Raw genomic sequence first — 16,958 nt, forward strand, 5'->3', positions numbered from 1 at the left:
CTCGACATCCCCTGTCTAGGCTTGGGCAACCTGGCAATATCGCAACCTTCGTGATTTCTTCGAGTAACATGGCAGCTAGGCACCAAAAGGGTGTCACAGCTGGACGACCGTCTTTGTTATTTATGCCATGCTACCCGAAAGAAGTATGAAGGCTGTGATACTACTAGCTTTCCCAGGCTTAGAACTCTCGGACCGTGTAAAATACAGGCAAAATGTCCACCATACTATGTGTTGCGTATTTTCCTTCCGCGATTATGTTGGATTTGATATCGCGATGAGGTTACTGAAATTCACTCACCACGACCTGTCTGAAAGAGTACATCTGGACCGACCGCTTCCAACACAAGACCCATACGCAACGACGAACGTGGGTTAGCTAACGAGTGTTACTTGGAATGGGAGCCTTAGGACCATTGGCATCGGTGATATACCATCTCCTGTGGGGTCACCGGCAACGATAGCCACGTGAATCCCATACAAGAAGGCGCAGGTAGCCCACAGCGTTCAACCTAACAGAGGTTGCTCGCATTTCACACTTTGACCTATCCCACGTGTACTTTTGCCAGCAAAGGCTTGAAGTGGAAAACAGACCTGTATTTGATGAAACAGACCTGTCTTTGATGAATGGGTCCAATCATCAAACCACTTTAAGCTGATAGGTTTTGTCTTCTGTTCAAGCGAGTACCTGGATTACCGGGTACGGACTCATCGATTATTGACATGTTACAGTCCGGTATGCTACCAGTGTAACGGTGATACTACTGGTGTGCAGGCACGCGAGTAGTACTGTTTTTCGTGGAATTTCGCATTGCGTCTTTTGAAAAGGAGAGATCTGTTGCGGAATTTGTGGAGTCGCTTTGTAACATTCGCTTGGATTTGAGCGATGAATGATTGGAATCAATGAGTATCCAGGAGAATTCAAGAAGACGCCTTCAGGAGAAAAAAGATGTCCAGTTTTTTAAATAAGATGCAAATGAGTGTTTTGCATTTATGTCCAAATGTGTGTAACCGGTCAGTTGGCATTTTCTAACAAATAACTCCGCAGTGAAGGCCCCCTTCATCTCAGAGGACGTAAACGATCGGATATTTGATAACACCGGAGATCTTCAGGTTATAGGTTAAATTTTACAGCTACAAATTGAGACTGCTTTCAGGTTTGTTTCTGTAGACTGTGTCTACATTGTGTGATGCCATATGGCTGATACCGAACCCATTTTACGGCTGTCAAGTTAAGCAGCAAACCACAGCTGCTCGTTTCGAAGTTTGCGGTGGATTGAAAATCGCGAATTAAGACTGTACTTTGAGAGTCTAAAACGCCATTTAGTTTATGTTCACCCATGGTCATCAAGCAATGTTATCCGTTAATCCAATCCGCCAGGTTCGTCTTATAACAGTAGGTCCGAATTCCGAAAAAAAATTTGCACCGATGTTTGGGGATAATCGGGGTGAGATGGCTCAAGTGGTTACAGCGCGAATTTACTGGCCAGGAGGTCCGTGGTTTTCAATCCGACCTCTGCCTTTTGACTTCCCCTGTCCAGACTTGTAAAACCCGGCAGTATCCCAGTCCTCATACTTCCTTCGGGTGGCGTGGAAACCAGGCACCAAAAGGGGGCTGCAACCGAACAGCTATCTTATTATTCAGTTTTTTGTCCTAACAACAGTTAATGGAGCGTTTTTCAAGTGCTGTCACATCATTGCTCTCCTTTTTGCAGGTCCAAACTTGCGTAAACGAAATTTCCATCTGCTCCTCGAACTCAAAAACTGATGAACACAAACCACCTTACTAATTACAAAATAATATCGTTATTTCGGCAATTTTGCTTCCGCATATTAACTTGTTCAGCACGTACAGCTATCGAATGATTACCAGTAGTCGTCCACGGTAATGAGTACCAACAAGATGAGCAATTCGTTCGTTCCGCTAGTGCATTTTTATCACTCCCTCTGTCGACTCTGTGATGCGATGTAATCAATCATATTCAAAGCTTGATTTTTTATCAGTCCAGACAGTAATTTGAAGACGAAAAACGTACCCCGATTTTTGTGGTCCATAAAAAGTAATTTCTCGATGGTTGTTCGCTTAATTACTGAGGCAGTCTTCATATGTATTTTTTTAAGAAATTCATTCAGATGGAACAGCTGGATTCGTATGCAATTACGATTACCTCTGGAGGGTAGACGTGTCGAGATCCCATGCAGTGATAGGGAAATGATGAGTTTATACCCTCTAGTGAATATAACTTGATCTCATGGTTATTTCCCCAATTCATTTACTCACTCCACCTGTGCACTTTTATTATCCACTCATTTTGCTCCGTGTACCCGCCGTCCCGTCCGATACCTGTGTATCAGCATGTGTGTCTATGTACAGCTGACCCATTTACCCATGCGCTTTCGTGTCCCGATTGCTGAGCCTACCTTGACTCGATTTCTCATGAGCTCCGTGTATTCGCACCGCCAATAAGAATCACGAGACTGTTGTCGGGAGGGACGACCGCAACCCACACACACTACTGTGCCAACATTCTGCCCAACTCTGTTTGGTGTGCACCTCGCTCTGCTGGTCAGTAACAGGCTTGTGCACTTTTTGACGCTACGAACGTGGACGATTGAGGTTTGTTTGATCGCTTACCCCTGTTTAAGTAGTACCGTAGAATTTCGGGATCCTTTCCAGATAAACCCCCGCCACCCAAAAAAGATTGGAAAAAAAGAGGATATGAAAGTTGTGCTTTTACTTTTTATTGAAGAGGGTGAAATTGGAACGTGAGTATAATTCATATCAATCATCGTTTCAATTCCTTGGTGTGATGCCCACGCACTGAAGATGATGATTAAGCCGGGAGCGATGCAGGCCTGGATTACGTCCATCAAAGTGGACCCAGTTCGATCTGGCACTGCATATGTGAACAACTCTTTAGTTTCCCAGCAGTTCCCCCCACCCCGAAAATCCACTGCTGAGGGCCCTCCGAAATTTCACTGCTGGGGAAGGACTCGCTCTGCGTGGTTTTTACGGCGAGATATTAGCGCTTCACCGATTTCGACGTGTAGACCGCTGATAACTGTTGGAGTCTTCTTTGACCGCCAGGTGCAAACTTCACGAAGAAAGTTCTTCCAGTCAACAGTGGTCGTGTAGCTAATAGATAATTCCTCTGAGCGGAATTTGATTTTTCCCAAATTTTTGGACCAGCAATAAATGAATAGAATTACTGTCCTAAATTCCATCCTAGACCGCTCTAGCCAAGTTCCCTTTCGAAGACCGATGTTTTGCCGACACTGTTGGGCATTACACCTCCACCTGTCAGAAACAGTTGAAAGTGTCATTTGGTGGCCATTGTTGCATAAACGTTGTTGATGCATCACTCCGTGGCTTTGCAATTGAACCGTGAACGAGAGTTGAAAGTGCCAGAAAGTTCCTTTAAGGTTTTACGTCCGAACAGGGAACATTTTTGCACAAAACGAGTCTAAATGCAGATAAGGAATTGTTTTCATCGAAAATAGGTCAAGGTTGTGTGCGTAGATTAAACTGGAACTGGCGGGGCTTATCGGGAAAAGATCCGAATTTCGAACCCAATTATTCCTTTGGATATTCAGGATTGTCGAACCTACGCGTCACTCAGAGTTCCGTATCGGGAACCCCAACATACCCCCTACTGAGCATTCAATCTCCAGAAGTTGTACAGGTTGCTTCGGGATACAGAGATTAGGCAAAACCCTTCCGGATCTCCAAGGTGGCCAACCTCTTTATATTTGAGTGAATTTTGTTGTTGATCTTTAATACCATCACAACCAACTCATCACAGTGCCCTGGCTCCAACAGATGTGTTTTCGTTCTCAATGGAACCTACTGAGCTGCCTCACTCACAAAGACAAAACAATTAAGACATCCAAATCATTGTAGTTTGAAAAAGTTCGCCTTTCAGCTGATTTTTGGACAGTAATCATTTGATGTTTAGGCCCCGTAGACCTAAGAACAGTCGTCAAAATATAGAAAGAAAACTCTCACCACAGCTCAGTGATAGTAAGTTCCAATTGCGAGCGTCTGTTTTGTCTTGATCTCCTCCCGCAATCTCGGCCAAATCCAGTCAAATTGTTCAGCAATTTCACGGTGTGTCGCCTTTGGGCAGTTGAACGCATAGGCGGAATAGCGTGGTGACGGAGTCATTTCTGAGCCACTTCGCTAAAATGCCCTTTCACCGCACCTGTTGAGTGTACAAGAGGTGATGTCACGGCTTCAGCTTTGTTGACCTGCGCCCTTAACGTTTCGTCTAATGCAAGAAAATGAGGGGGTGGGGAGAGATCACGCGAATTCGGTCCAATTGGATCAACCCAGCTCATGGAAAGTTTCTAGTCGTGGAAATCGCAAACATCAGGTAGGTCTTATGGAGGAGATACGCTTCGCTCAGTCTTTGTAAGTTTGCTGAAAATCCGTCGACAATCCACGACCGGTTCCGCCCTTTTTGGGGCTCATCAGGTAGGCGCAGTCTTCGGGTTTCCGTCAACCCTATGTTCTACTTGAAACCAAATTGCACGAATTTAGCGACTATACACTCATTTGCAAATTAATTTGGCTTATCGAGAGACTCTCCTGGAACGCAGCTGAATCGCTCGTTTGTGATGTTTCCCATCGTGGGCTGTCGACGGATTTTCAGCAACCTAATGAGTAGTGCAATATAAATATATACATGTATCGCGATATCTCGAATATCGTAGCGACCGAAGCATGAGGCGGCCTGGTGCAGCACATTCAGTTGCCTAGAAACATCACAAACGAGAGATTCGTCTGAGTTCCAGGTGAGTCCCTCGCAAAACCAAACTAGTTTACAAATGAGTGTTTATTCATATCAGTCTTTTTTCAGCAAATTCATCCGTGGTATCAGGTAATATGGATCAACTGGCCCTTTACTGAATATTTTGGCCCACACCTCCAGCCACAGACAGTGAAACATCCCAAAGTAAACTGTCCATGATCGGCTATGGAGTTTGAGACGATGAAATTTGACTATTGAGCAGTGATTATTAGGCGTAAAATGTTTCAACTTACCTGAAAATCGACAGAGCTGCTTGAAAAGTTACTTTCTATGAGGATATTTTTAAAAAAAATTGAGGCGCAACGCCTCTCAGTTCGACAAGCCAAGTAAACTTTTTGGAAATGGTTCCATCTCCCTCAATAGCATGGACAACGTGGGAAAACAGTTGACCTGGCAGGTTGCACGATGAACGCAAACAAATGGGATCTAGTTATCCCAGCATTGCTTACAGGATTGATAAAAAACCCAGACAGCTCACTACTACGGGTTGAATCTTTCTTGGGGCTCACAAAGTAAGCTTAGCTTTCTAACATGAAGGATGAGTTCAAATGCCACCAGTCAACTGGTGGTCTAGTGGCGTATGTATGAACCGCCACCCGGTTGCTTTGGGGAAGCCAAAATGGTGTGTCCTGGTGCCTCACAGGCCTCCGATGACGATTCGACTGCATCCAAGCTTGATGAACCTGAAAGGGGAAGCTTAAGGATTGCTCTCTTTCATATCCATGGGTTCATTTAGGGCGTTCATGTAAGTCGTGCGGGTTTCCCACTTCGACTCCGCTGTTCACCAGCTGCCTGTGCCCCTCTTTGGTCAACGCCTCTACTTCTCTGAGGCCCGTCTTAGCTAAGAATAATAGTGACAGCGTCCATGCCAACAGTGCGCCTCCAATCATCCTTCTGTTTCCCTTCCAACAACAACGCGTTCTTTACAGAATCTCACCCAATCACCCGAATGCCCATCTGCTCACTTCCTGCGTCGTCCCCTTGGATCGATATCACATGCTTGGGATTACTAGCAACACCTCCAAAAACCCAGTTAAATACTTCAAACTACTGAAATAGGCCTTTCCGCTCAAATACTACATTTTTTCTCGCCCCCCCCCGGTCACCATCTGTTCTCAGCTTTGCTTTATTAATATGATGTTTACTACCTTTCACATGGTTTTAGCAAACTCAGCTACGGATTCTCTCCCACTTTCACGAACAATGAAAATATGATCAGTCTAGGATCAGAATATAAGGCGGAAGAACAAACCCAAACACAAACGGTTGTCGCTAGTTCTTCAAATAATGTGTCGATTCCCGCTCGACTGTGTCTTAGTTAAATGGGATTTTTCAGAAAAAGTTCGAATTTTGTGCTCATTGGGATAAACAACAGTCCCATGAATCATTTCTCTCCTTAAAAATCCAAAGTGCCTGGGAAGTTTTTTATAAAAACAAAGTAACGCCCGTTATTCAACATTCGTGACCATTCGAGCTGCTTTTGTTGCTCCCTGGGGTTAGGCAACCCACGTCTGTTTGAGATGCTATCTGATCTGATGAGTGACACGGAAGATTGCCGCGGTCTCGGAAGATCTGATTAGACAAGGCTCGGTGGGAAGAACACGAGTCTAGGACATACACGCTGAACTAGTTGGACTGAAAAAGCTCGAACGGGTGGCCATTGGTTGTTTTGGAAACACGCATCGGTCTGCACAGCTCATGAATTCACGTGGTATAAAAAACTTGTTTTGACCAGTTGCATACTACTTGCAAGTAGACAGTTTATTTTCTCTAATTAGTAATCGATTCTTGCCGGAAACCTGATCATTATGAAGCGATTGGCTTGCGATTTGGCAGGTGGTGTAGTAAATCTATGATTCTGTGCTCTTAGTAGGCAGGGTGTCTGGGTTTTGGCCGCATTTTTGATATCTAGGGGCAGGAGTGTGACACGATTAAGCACAAATGATGGTCTACTGTCCAGTCTGTCCGTTGATACGTGTCTCAAGACCTGTCTATAGTCTGCACTCACGGATCGTTCTTGTGAAATCTGAAAAATTCAAAAGAAACGTAAAGATTTTTACCACAAGAATTCGTATAATCGATGATTTTCCTGATCATGGTCTAAGAAGAGGAGAACGACGGTCTTGAAGTTTTTATGACATCCTTTAGTTTATATGGGATACTTAAAATATGCTACTGGTTTTTCAACATCAGCTTTGATCAAAAAATGCCAGCTGTCTGTTTATTGGCTTACATTCGGCGTACGGATGATATTCCTACCCTGGGTATCCCATTTTTGATTTCAAACGGAGTGACGCTTAATAGGCATGCCCTGGTACTAAAGGAAGTTATCGAATCAGTGTCAACGAAACGGACGAGTGAACATGCCTTCTCCAACAAATTTCGTTTCCAATATGGGCAGTTTCGGTGACAGCCCGAACAGTAAACGTTACCAATGAAGTTTTTTTTGGTAGACACTCCCGTCAAACGAAAGTCGGCCATTGGCTGATTGTTGACCTCCCCTTTGGTACATTGAGCCCAACGATTGAGGGACGATACAATTGACCACAAGGTCCGCGTTTCGATTGTCCTCATCTAGGCTTTAGCAGCCTCACACTACCTCAGTCCTTGTGCCTTATTCGAGTTGCACCAAAAGTGTGCCACCACTGAGCCCTTAATTTTACTAATATTACTGATACCACTAATATTATTTTCTAGTGTTGATGCCCTTATTATTATTACTATTACTAGACTCTTTTCAGCTATATTAATCGTGACAATTCGCAATCAAGCCGGAATAAACCAATAAGCATTGATTTGATGAGAGATAAGCATATAGTTTTCTATCAAACATGAATGAATGGCACTCAATCATTCCACACAGTTCTCACTGTGTGACAAGTGCAGGCGATGGGTTCCATAACCTCCCCTCCCGATCACCCACAAACAGACAACCCTAAGTATAACTGTCTACGTGTAGAGCCTTGTCAGCAGGCAAAGTTTTCCCAGCGATGAGCTTCTCTGAGTGTGGTAAGCTTTATTTGGTTTTTGGCTGGTTCTCTGAGCTGGGCAATTTGATTGCCAGCGGAATGCACTGCACCAACTTTCGGGCAAACCGACAAAGTTCCCCAGACGGTGAACAAGTAAAACTCGGAAAATAGGGAGGGCACAAAAAGCATTGGGGCATAATCTGGCTCCTTCTCTTTAGCGTTATCCAGACACTTCTCAGCAGAGAAAAAAATGTTAGATTCACCTGCCCCACATCCTTGGTTTTTAACGGAGAACTGGCTTTTCTCGTAACTCGCCTAGGTTCAAAAAGATTCATTTTTCCACAAACGATTTATGCACATAAACAGAAAAAACATTCGCATTTTAGGAAGATGTGATGACTACTCATGCGGAAAGACAGACATGCAGATATCCCGATGCTTCTCAAAACGCAATTTCTTTCGCAACATGTGAGTTTGTCGAATGTGGTGCATTCTATCTATTGATCACACGGACGTTCTACCCATGACTGCAGCAGGTAATGAAAAATCTCCGCAAATCTTTGAATTTCGGCCGATAGTGATGAGTGATTTTCAACTACGAGATGTCGTGAAATTGGGGAAGATACTACTTTCAAAGTCTCCAGTTTTAGATTCAGCCTTATAAGGCAGTCATTCCTAAGGAACGGATGGATGCTTGCTACCAATACCATGACAATCGTCGGCGGACCTGCGATGCGCATTTTGGACGCTGAAAGTCAGAAATCAAAATTATTGAAGTCTAGTCAGACTGACAGGACCAGAGAGCCATTCTATGGCGTGAACTTAGTCCTCTAGGTGGACATACCTGAAAACAAAGCAGCCGTTTGCAAGTGATGAACGGGTTTCCTCACGGTAAACTGCGTTCTTACCATCATGCGTTGATCGGCTGTTTTGTTGTGAGACGCTTGAAAATAGAAAATAAACACTTAAACCGAAACCCACAAAACCAAATGGCAATCCTGAATGCAATCGCTGCGTGCACACGGAGATTGTGGTTTCAGTCGATGGTTTCATTTAGATGTCTGGCCTCCGGCAGGATATGTCTTTCCACACATGAAGCCTCTTGTCCGTGACTCTGCGGTTTCTGGGTCTGCTTTGCTCGGCAGCAACACAATTCATCAGCCTTCCGGTGCTTAGCTGCCATGCCACCCGAAGGAAGCACGAGGGCTGATATACTTCCAGGTTGCCTAAGCATAGACGGGGGAAATCGAGAGGCGGAGGCCGGGTTCGAACCACGGACCTTTCAGTCAGTAGATTGACGCTCTACCAACTTGAACCGTGTCGTCTCACCTCATCGCTCCACACCAAAATTTGATACCCTGAAGCATTTCAACCCTGTGGGAGTAGTATCTCGGTGGCTAGATAAGAAATCAAGAGTAGGTAACCTTTCACGCGTCAAGCAGCAAATGAAGAGGACTCTGATAAGTCTTGCGGAAATATACCCCATCCGGTTCCAAATAATAAATATGTATCCTTTCAATTTCAACATCTTCCCGAGTCCTCTCAACTCTCGGCTGTCTCTGACTCAAACACCTTTCCCGTGTTGTAAACTCATTGGGGTAACTTTAAGAGCCAAAATGCTCTAGGCTTGATAACTCTAGGCTTTTCTACATTTCTAAGTAATGAAACCATAGTAGCTCATCTATCGATCCAATAGACACTATGCGAACTTTTTGTAAGAGAGTAAATCCTTTGGCCCAGAGTGCTCCATTCAAAATACTGTGCTTTGCTTACGGCATATTCGATGCATTCATCCTGAACACATGTCCAACACATGGCCCACTGTCTGGTCCGATCTGAATTCTGGTCAATCAATAAAGGTCACGTGAGGACTCCAGTGACGCGGTCCAGATTGCTTTTATTTGTTTCTACGGCAGATGGGAGTTTCAGTCTAAGTTGTTTCAGAAAGTATTGGAGGGCACCTTTACGGATGGTTTACATGGTGCGCTGCAGAGCACTCCGAACTTCGGATTTAGTAGGATCACGATCTGACTGCATGCCTTAAGATATCCCTCAAACTTAAGATTGGTTGCAAACCAACGAACTTTTGAGAGAGTGATAAAAGTGAGAAGAATATGCACAGCGGTATGCTGACCGGATAACTTACGAACTAATACGATTTGTGATGTGGACTGTAGTGGTTTTGACAACTGCAGTTGCTGTTCGTAGTCGTTTCCCTTACATTATACCTTGTTTTTTTCCATTTCATGTTTCGCTTTTCAATTCAGAAAAAAGATCATCATACTGAGCGCTTGTTATTTGCGATAATAATGGTAAACTGTCAATGTTTTTACTGCTTCTGTACGCCTTATGTGCGCTCATATGGGAACATCAGATGACCGTTTATTCGATCGATAACATTATTGATCAACCAGATGGCTTTCAAAACCCCTGTAAAGCAGAACAGTGAAGATCAGGCATGTCTTCGGATTGATTCGGGATGGCGGACAAAGTGAAATCGAAGGAATGTTCAACGGAAGTTACGCTGACCATTCCTCCTATCGGTCCAAGGGAATACATTCACAACTTGATCCCACAGATTAGGCCGGACATTTTGTCCAGATACCCGTGTTTGCCGAAAATTCGTGTTGACAAAAAGAAATTGGGTGACCCACCGAAAACATATCCCATGAAAACAATGGGTCCACCAAGTAAAGATCGACTGTCTCCACTGGTCTATCCGAATAAACATTCATTTATGAAGAAACAAAGCAAAAAACCCTACGTGAAATTAGTGAATCACACCGTGCAAGATTGTCTGAGAGCACAGGAAAGACAGAGAGCTGAAGCCGCGCTCAAGTCTGAGTCGGCGGACACAAAAACCACAGAAAATGCCACGGCTGACATACCTCAGAAATGTCTGAAACGTGTACGCAACAATGTGAATTGGGTCACACGAAACGCAATTTCAGCCATTACCGCTGAACCGGGATTCAGGTATCCCAGAGGAAGCCGGAGACAAATTGTGGACACTCGTAAAGGAGATAAATATCGTCTGATATCGGAAAGGACAACCTCCGGGTTAGAACCAATCTATGCTTACAGGAAAGGTTTGGGCAAAGTACCAGCTTATATCATCAAACGGAATAGAATGATCAAGGAAACGCAAGAACTATTGGCCAAGTACATTAATGAAAAGGAACTTCAAGCTACAGACTACTTACTGACCGATAAGCAGAGAGAGGAATTGCTAACTGGACTCAAAGCAGCATGGGACCGTTACAATCGCAAATATTTGGGACTCGCGTCGATCAACGATACCTTGAAGGGTAAAGCGTACAAGGCCTTTTTGGAGAAACAATTGGATTCACTCAAAGAGGATATAGAACTGGTAGAGAGTCATCGATTTTTATTTGTTGAAGCTGAGAAAGATCCTTCTGGTGACGGACGGAAAGTGATGAACCATATTTGCGTATGATGTCAAATGCAGACACTTCCCACTGTACTTCTAAAGCATTCCAACTCCAGAACCGATTTACGTGAATATGCTTTGGATACATGGAATCATAGTGGCAACCTAAACTTATGACTTTATAACGTTGTTGCCGTCTGTTCCTCATGATTTTTCACCGGGCATCCATTTCCCGGAACACGATGACAGGTCTGTTGCCAAAGGCAAAAGAGGTTAAGCGAAGTTTTTTTCTTGATTAGGCCCGCCTTCTCTCCACTTGTGGGTAGTTAGGTGAAAGGATCAGAACAGAAACCCCTACATTCACATCATCATCATCATCATCATCATCATCATCATCATCATCATCATCATCATCATCATCATCATCATCATCATCATCATTATCATCCGAATCATCATCATCATCACCATCATCTGAATCATCATCATCATCATCCGAACCATCATAATCCGAGTCATCATCATCATCATCCGAATGATATTCATCTTCCGAATCATCATCATCCGAATCATCATCCGAATCATCATCATCCCCAGCATCATCATCATCATCATCATCGTCATCATCATCATCATCATCATCATCATCATCATCATCATCATCATCATCATCATCATCATCATCATTATCACCATCATCATCATCATCATCATTATCATCCGAATCATCATCATCATCATCATCATCATCATCGTCATCATCATCGTCGTCGTCATCATTGTCATCATCATCCTTATCATCACCATCATCCGGATCATCCGAATCATCCGAATCATCATCATCATCGTCGTCGTCATCATTATCATCATCATCCTTATCATCATTATCATCATCATCCTTATCATCATCATTATCATCATCGTCATCATCATCATCATCATCATCATATTAGACAGATTTTGACAAAGACGCTCATTTGCATGTCTATTCGGTTTCGGCAGGAGTCCCACCTGTAACCCAACTGAACCACTCGTTTATGGTTTTGTCAAAATCTGTCCAATCTTGGATAGAGTAGAATATAAGTTTGACAGAACCTCGGAGACTGTCCCCAAGAAGCACGTGACCGTTTGAGGCCTGTCGAGGAGTTTTCAGCAGCAAAATGTATACATGGTATCGCGATATCTCGAATATTGTACCAACTGAAACATGATGGGGCCTGGTGCGGCACATTTAGTTGTTTGAGAAAATGATAAATAGGAAATTCAGTTGGGCTCCAGGTGAGTCTCCCTTGAAAAACTAATTGACATGCAATTGATTGTATGCTCCGAAATCCCATCTAATAACATTTAAAGCCTTAGAGTAAAAAGGAAGAGAAAAGCGGGTGAGGGAGGGGACCTGGCGCTGACCCATATCATGCATTCTGAGGTGCATGCACCTCCAAGCGCTCACTCAAACAATCTGGAGAGATACTGACAGCACGAACGACACTGACATCGATCGACCGCAAAGGAGTTTTCGCAAAATGTATACATGGTATCGCGATATCTCGAATATTGTACCAACTGAAACATGATGGGGCCTGGTGCGGCACATTTAGTTGTTTGAGAAAATGATAAATAGGAAATTCAGTTGGGCTCCAGGTGAGTCTCCCTTGAAAAACTAATTGACATGCAATTGATTGTATGCTCCGAAATCCCATCTAATAACATTTAAAGCCTTAGAGTAAAAAGGAAGAGAAAAGCGGGTGAGGGAGGGGACCTGGCGCTGACCCATATCATGCATTCTGAGGTGCATGCACCTCCAAGCGCTCACTCAAACAATCTGGAGAGATACTGACAGCACGAACGACACTGACATCGATCGACCGCAATGCCTCCGGCTAATCACAGGTGGGGTTACGAGGACTTCATCCTGAAAGGCGTGCAACATCAACAACACCCAGACGCTTCGTGATCTCTTGCACACTTTCTCGTCATGTTAAAACCTGCTTCAGCGACGTGGCACAGTGGTACTGACTAATGACTTTCTGGGTTTTTAGCTACTCGTGAGTAGTGTACAGGTAAAAATATGATAGAATCTTGGTGCGGTCTCGCGCAGGTCTTATAATTTCTTCATCAACAACACCAATGATGTACAATCAGGATTTCATGAGAAGCTAGTAACATCCTGCAAAAAGCATTTAGACGTGCTCACGCGGTTTGAGAAATCTAGAAGGACAACGTAAGGTGTAGTTCCGAATGATCAGCAACGGTAGAAATCTGTCGTTCAAGCAAGGAAGCTATAACAAAGGTGGATTTGTCGGTCCGGAAGAGGTAAACGACAGATACACAAACGGTTACGCCCGGTTTGCATCATCATCGACAGCATGAAATGATTGTTCAGCACCCATACTTAACTGCCGTACAACCGCGATTTATTTGAAAGCCTTATTGTGAAGAAAAGAGTAAAGGCGGCCGGGGAAGGGACTTAGTGCTAGCTTACCACAATCATTCCGAGGTGCCTACACCTCCAGACATTCACTCGGGCAATCTGGATAGAAACTGACAACAAGAACGCCACTGACATCGGTTGGCACCCATATCTTGTAGTGTCTCCAACCAGGCACAGTGAGGACAACGCGGTCCCCATCCTAGAAGGCGAGTAGCACCGACAGCACCCAAGCGTTTCGTGATCCCCTTCATGCTCTTCTGCCAAGTCAAGTGTTGGCCACCTCTCTGTTTACACCACCGTGTGTTGAGCATAGAAAACAGCACTCTCTTCGGCAAGCGCAACACATGTCCCAACCAACGCAGCTTCTGGTGCTGGTTCGGGAGTGTGGTCCTGGTGCTTTCATTCGGTCTACTGGACGTATACAGAGCCAGCTGGGAGATTAGATGATGTGGAGGTGCTTTGATGCCATTATCCCAATTCACTCAGCTATGGTGCGGTGCTGTGGTTCATGTCCGTAATTCAAAAAGGAGTTAAACAGCGGGTGACGACGATAACGAACTAGCCTTACCAATGATGGTGGAACTCAGCCAGCGCATGATAAGTTAGAATGAGTCTATGTAAGTGAGAGCGCTGCTACAAACCCAATGTCCATAAGACGAGCTCCAGTTATACCACCGGGATTCACGACTGGCAGGGAGTCAATTCTCGAGTGCGATGATTTCCAGCATCTCCAAGACAACTGTTCCAGAAAAGCCTTCCACCCTTGGCACAGAATCGTCAACTAAACGACGTAGTCCTTTGCGGAATCGTGCAGCAATTCATTTCTCGGTCCCCTCAGTCGTTAGGCTTCAATGCTGAAAGTAGCATTTTCCATTTCACGACCCTGGGACAACCTCAGATTCTCCTGCATCACATGAAGTGACGGCTGGGCTAACTTATTCTCTTCTAGGTCTCACAGTCAACTGAGTCAAGTCTAACATTAGCTCTGTCTGCGATTTTTAACCCTTGTCAAAAATTGGCAACTTTCGATGTGTTTCGCGCCCATGTGAACCAGCAGGAAAATCACCAGAGATTCCACTTCATTCATCGTTATATCCAGAAAAGTATCAGATACCATTGAGTGTGGTCCTGGTGCTTTCATTCGGTCTACTGGACGTATACAGAGCCAGCTGGGAGATTAGATGATGTGGAGGTGCTTTGATGCCATTATCCCAATTCACCCAGCTATGGTGCGGTGCTGTGGTTCATGTCCGTAATTCAAAAAGGAGTTAAACAGCGGGTGACGACGATAACGAACTAGCCTTACCAATGATGGTGGAACTCAGCCAGCGCATGATAAGTTAGAATGAGTCTATGTAAGTGAGAGCGCTGCTACAAACCCAATGTCCATAAGACGAGCTCCAGTTATACCACCGGGATTCACGACTGGCAGGGAGTCAATTCTCGAGTGCGATGATTTCCAGCATCTCCAAGACAACTGTTCCAGAAAAGCCTTCCACCCTTGGCACAGAATCGTCAACTAAACGACGTAGTCCTTTGCGGAATCGTGCAGCAATTCATTTCTCGGTCCCCTCAGTCGTTAGGCTTCAATGCTGAAAGTAGCATTTTCCATTTCACGACCCTGGGACAACCTCAGATTCTCCTGCATCACATGAAGTGACGGCTGGGCTAACTTATTCTCTTCTAGGTCTCACAGTCAACTGAGTCAAGTCTAACATTAGCTCTGTCTGCGATTTTTAACCCTTGTCAAAAATTGGCAACTTTCGATGTGTTTCGCGCCCATGTGAACCAGCAGGAAAATCACCAGAGATTCCACTTCATTCATCGTTATATCCAGAAAAGTATCAGATACCATTGAGCGCTTCTTTATAAAATATCCTCTTTAGCCTTCGCCCCAGCCTGAAACAACTACAAAGATACATTTCATCTCCTCGATTTGGAATTAACCGGACAGTCAATTTCACTAAAACGAAACGCTACAAGTCAAGCAAAACCTTAATCTGTTTCCCCTAACCGCCTAGTCAACACTGAGTTCGAGTTTAACTTTACACGGTGAGAAGTCTCGTTTTTATCATATAATATAACTTATTACATGACACTTGACGTACTTATGTGAATAAACGAAACAGTTTGTGGTGGTATGGCATTTAAAAAACAACTTTTGGCACTGTTTGCATGTACTGCTAATCTTGCTGTCTTTCCAAAGGACAGTCCTGACTTTGGTCTTGCTGGGGTGTTTGAATTTCTAAGAGGCATCAGATTAGTTGTTAGTATCTTCGCATCGCACTGTAGACGACCTGCGCAACGACGTGCGATCTCCTTTCGAGATTAGATTGAACTAAATCCCGGAGCAACTCCGAATCTTATCCCGAATGCTTTTCTATCATCTAGTCAAAGTTAATATCAGAGCAAAGGATATACGCCAATCGAAGGACTATAAATGAGAGGCCAACGAGCAGCTGTCGTAATCTCATCCAGTTTATCTGCAGCTTCTCTCATCTGGTGTAGGGGCATAGGCTACTGACGGGGCATGCGAGTAGTATGTTTTCTCGTAAATTCCCTTTAGGTCTCTTGAAAAGTAAGTTCTGTTACGGAATTTGTGGAGTCGCTTTGTCACTTGCTTGGATTTGAGCAACAGTCAATGAATATCCAGAAAAGTTCAGGAAAACGCGTTCAAAAAGAGGATGGATATTCAGTTTTTGTAAACAAGATGCATATGAGAGTTTTGCTTCCCTGTCCAGTAGTGTGTAACTGTTCACTTGGCGTTTTCTAATAAGTAACTCCGCAGCAAAGGCCTTCTTCCTGTCACTCCAACCACTGAAATATGCAACTCAGTGACTTGTGCTCAAGAACATTGCATGTTTGTCTTTCTAATAAAAAGTTAACGCAATGGTAGCAGCACCATTCATAGCAAACCGAAATAAATAGGCCTTTCTTTCCATCATTATCAGTAGTCCTGCGCGGATAGTTCCACCCTTTTCTCGTAGTCCCAACCATCGTCGATTCTCTTTTGTGCAACACTTGAAGACAAAGGACGTTGAAACGACGCCATCCTCTTTTTTAAGACATTCAATGAGTTCCACTAAACCCTCATTGTATGTTTTCTTTCATCAGCCTTATCTGCCGGCTTTTTTCGTAAAAACGAAAGCCACTTGTAAACCAGGCAAAGATTGTCTAGATGAATGGGGAATAAGTCCAAATAAGGAATTCCACAATCCCTCAAGAAGTCGTTTTTTCAGACGTAATCTGACTGTGAGTATACCGAATCATCGTTTGCCGAAGAAAGTGCTGTTTTTCGTGCCCAATTCAGATTGGCGGAAGCAGAGAAGTGGCCAACCGTCGGCCTGGCAGAGAGGTAT

General features: G+C 44.1%; 1 protein-coding gene across 1 annotated transcript; it reads left to right on the top strand.

The window, feature by feature from the left end:
• Window positions 1-10,256: 10,256 nt before the first annotated feature.
• Window positions 10,257-11,231, top strand: T265_13548 (hypothetical protein; the record flags this gene model as incomplete). Its single annotated transcript, XM_009169431.1, has 1 exon — window positions 10,257-11,231. A coding segment is annotated over one exon (975 nt), but the record flags the coding sequence as incomplete, so codon positions are not given.
• Between the last annotated feature and the right edge of the window lie 5,727 nt (window positions 11,232-16,958).

Source organism: Opisthorchis viverrini (genome assembly GCF_000715545.1).
Source record: "Opisthorchis viverrini unplaced genomic scaffold opera_v5_78, whole genome shotgun sequence".
Taxonomy (NCBI): Eukaryota; Metazoa; Platyhelminthes; class Trematoda; order Opisthorchiida; family Opisthorchiidae; genus Opisthorchis; species Opisthorchis viverrini.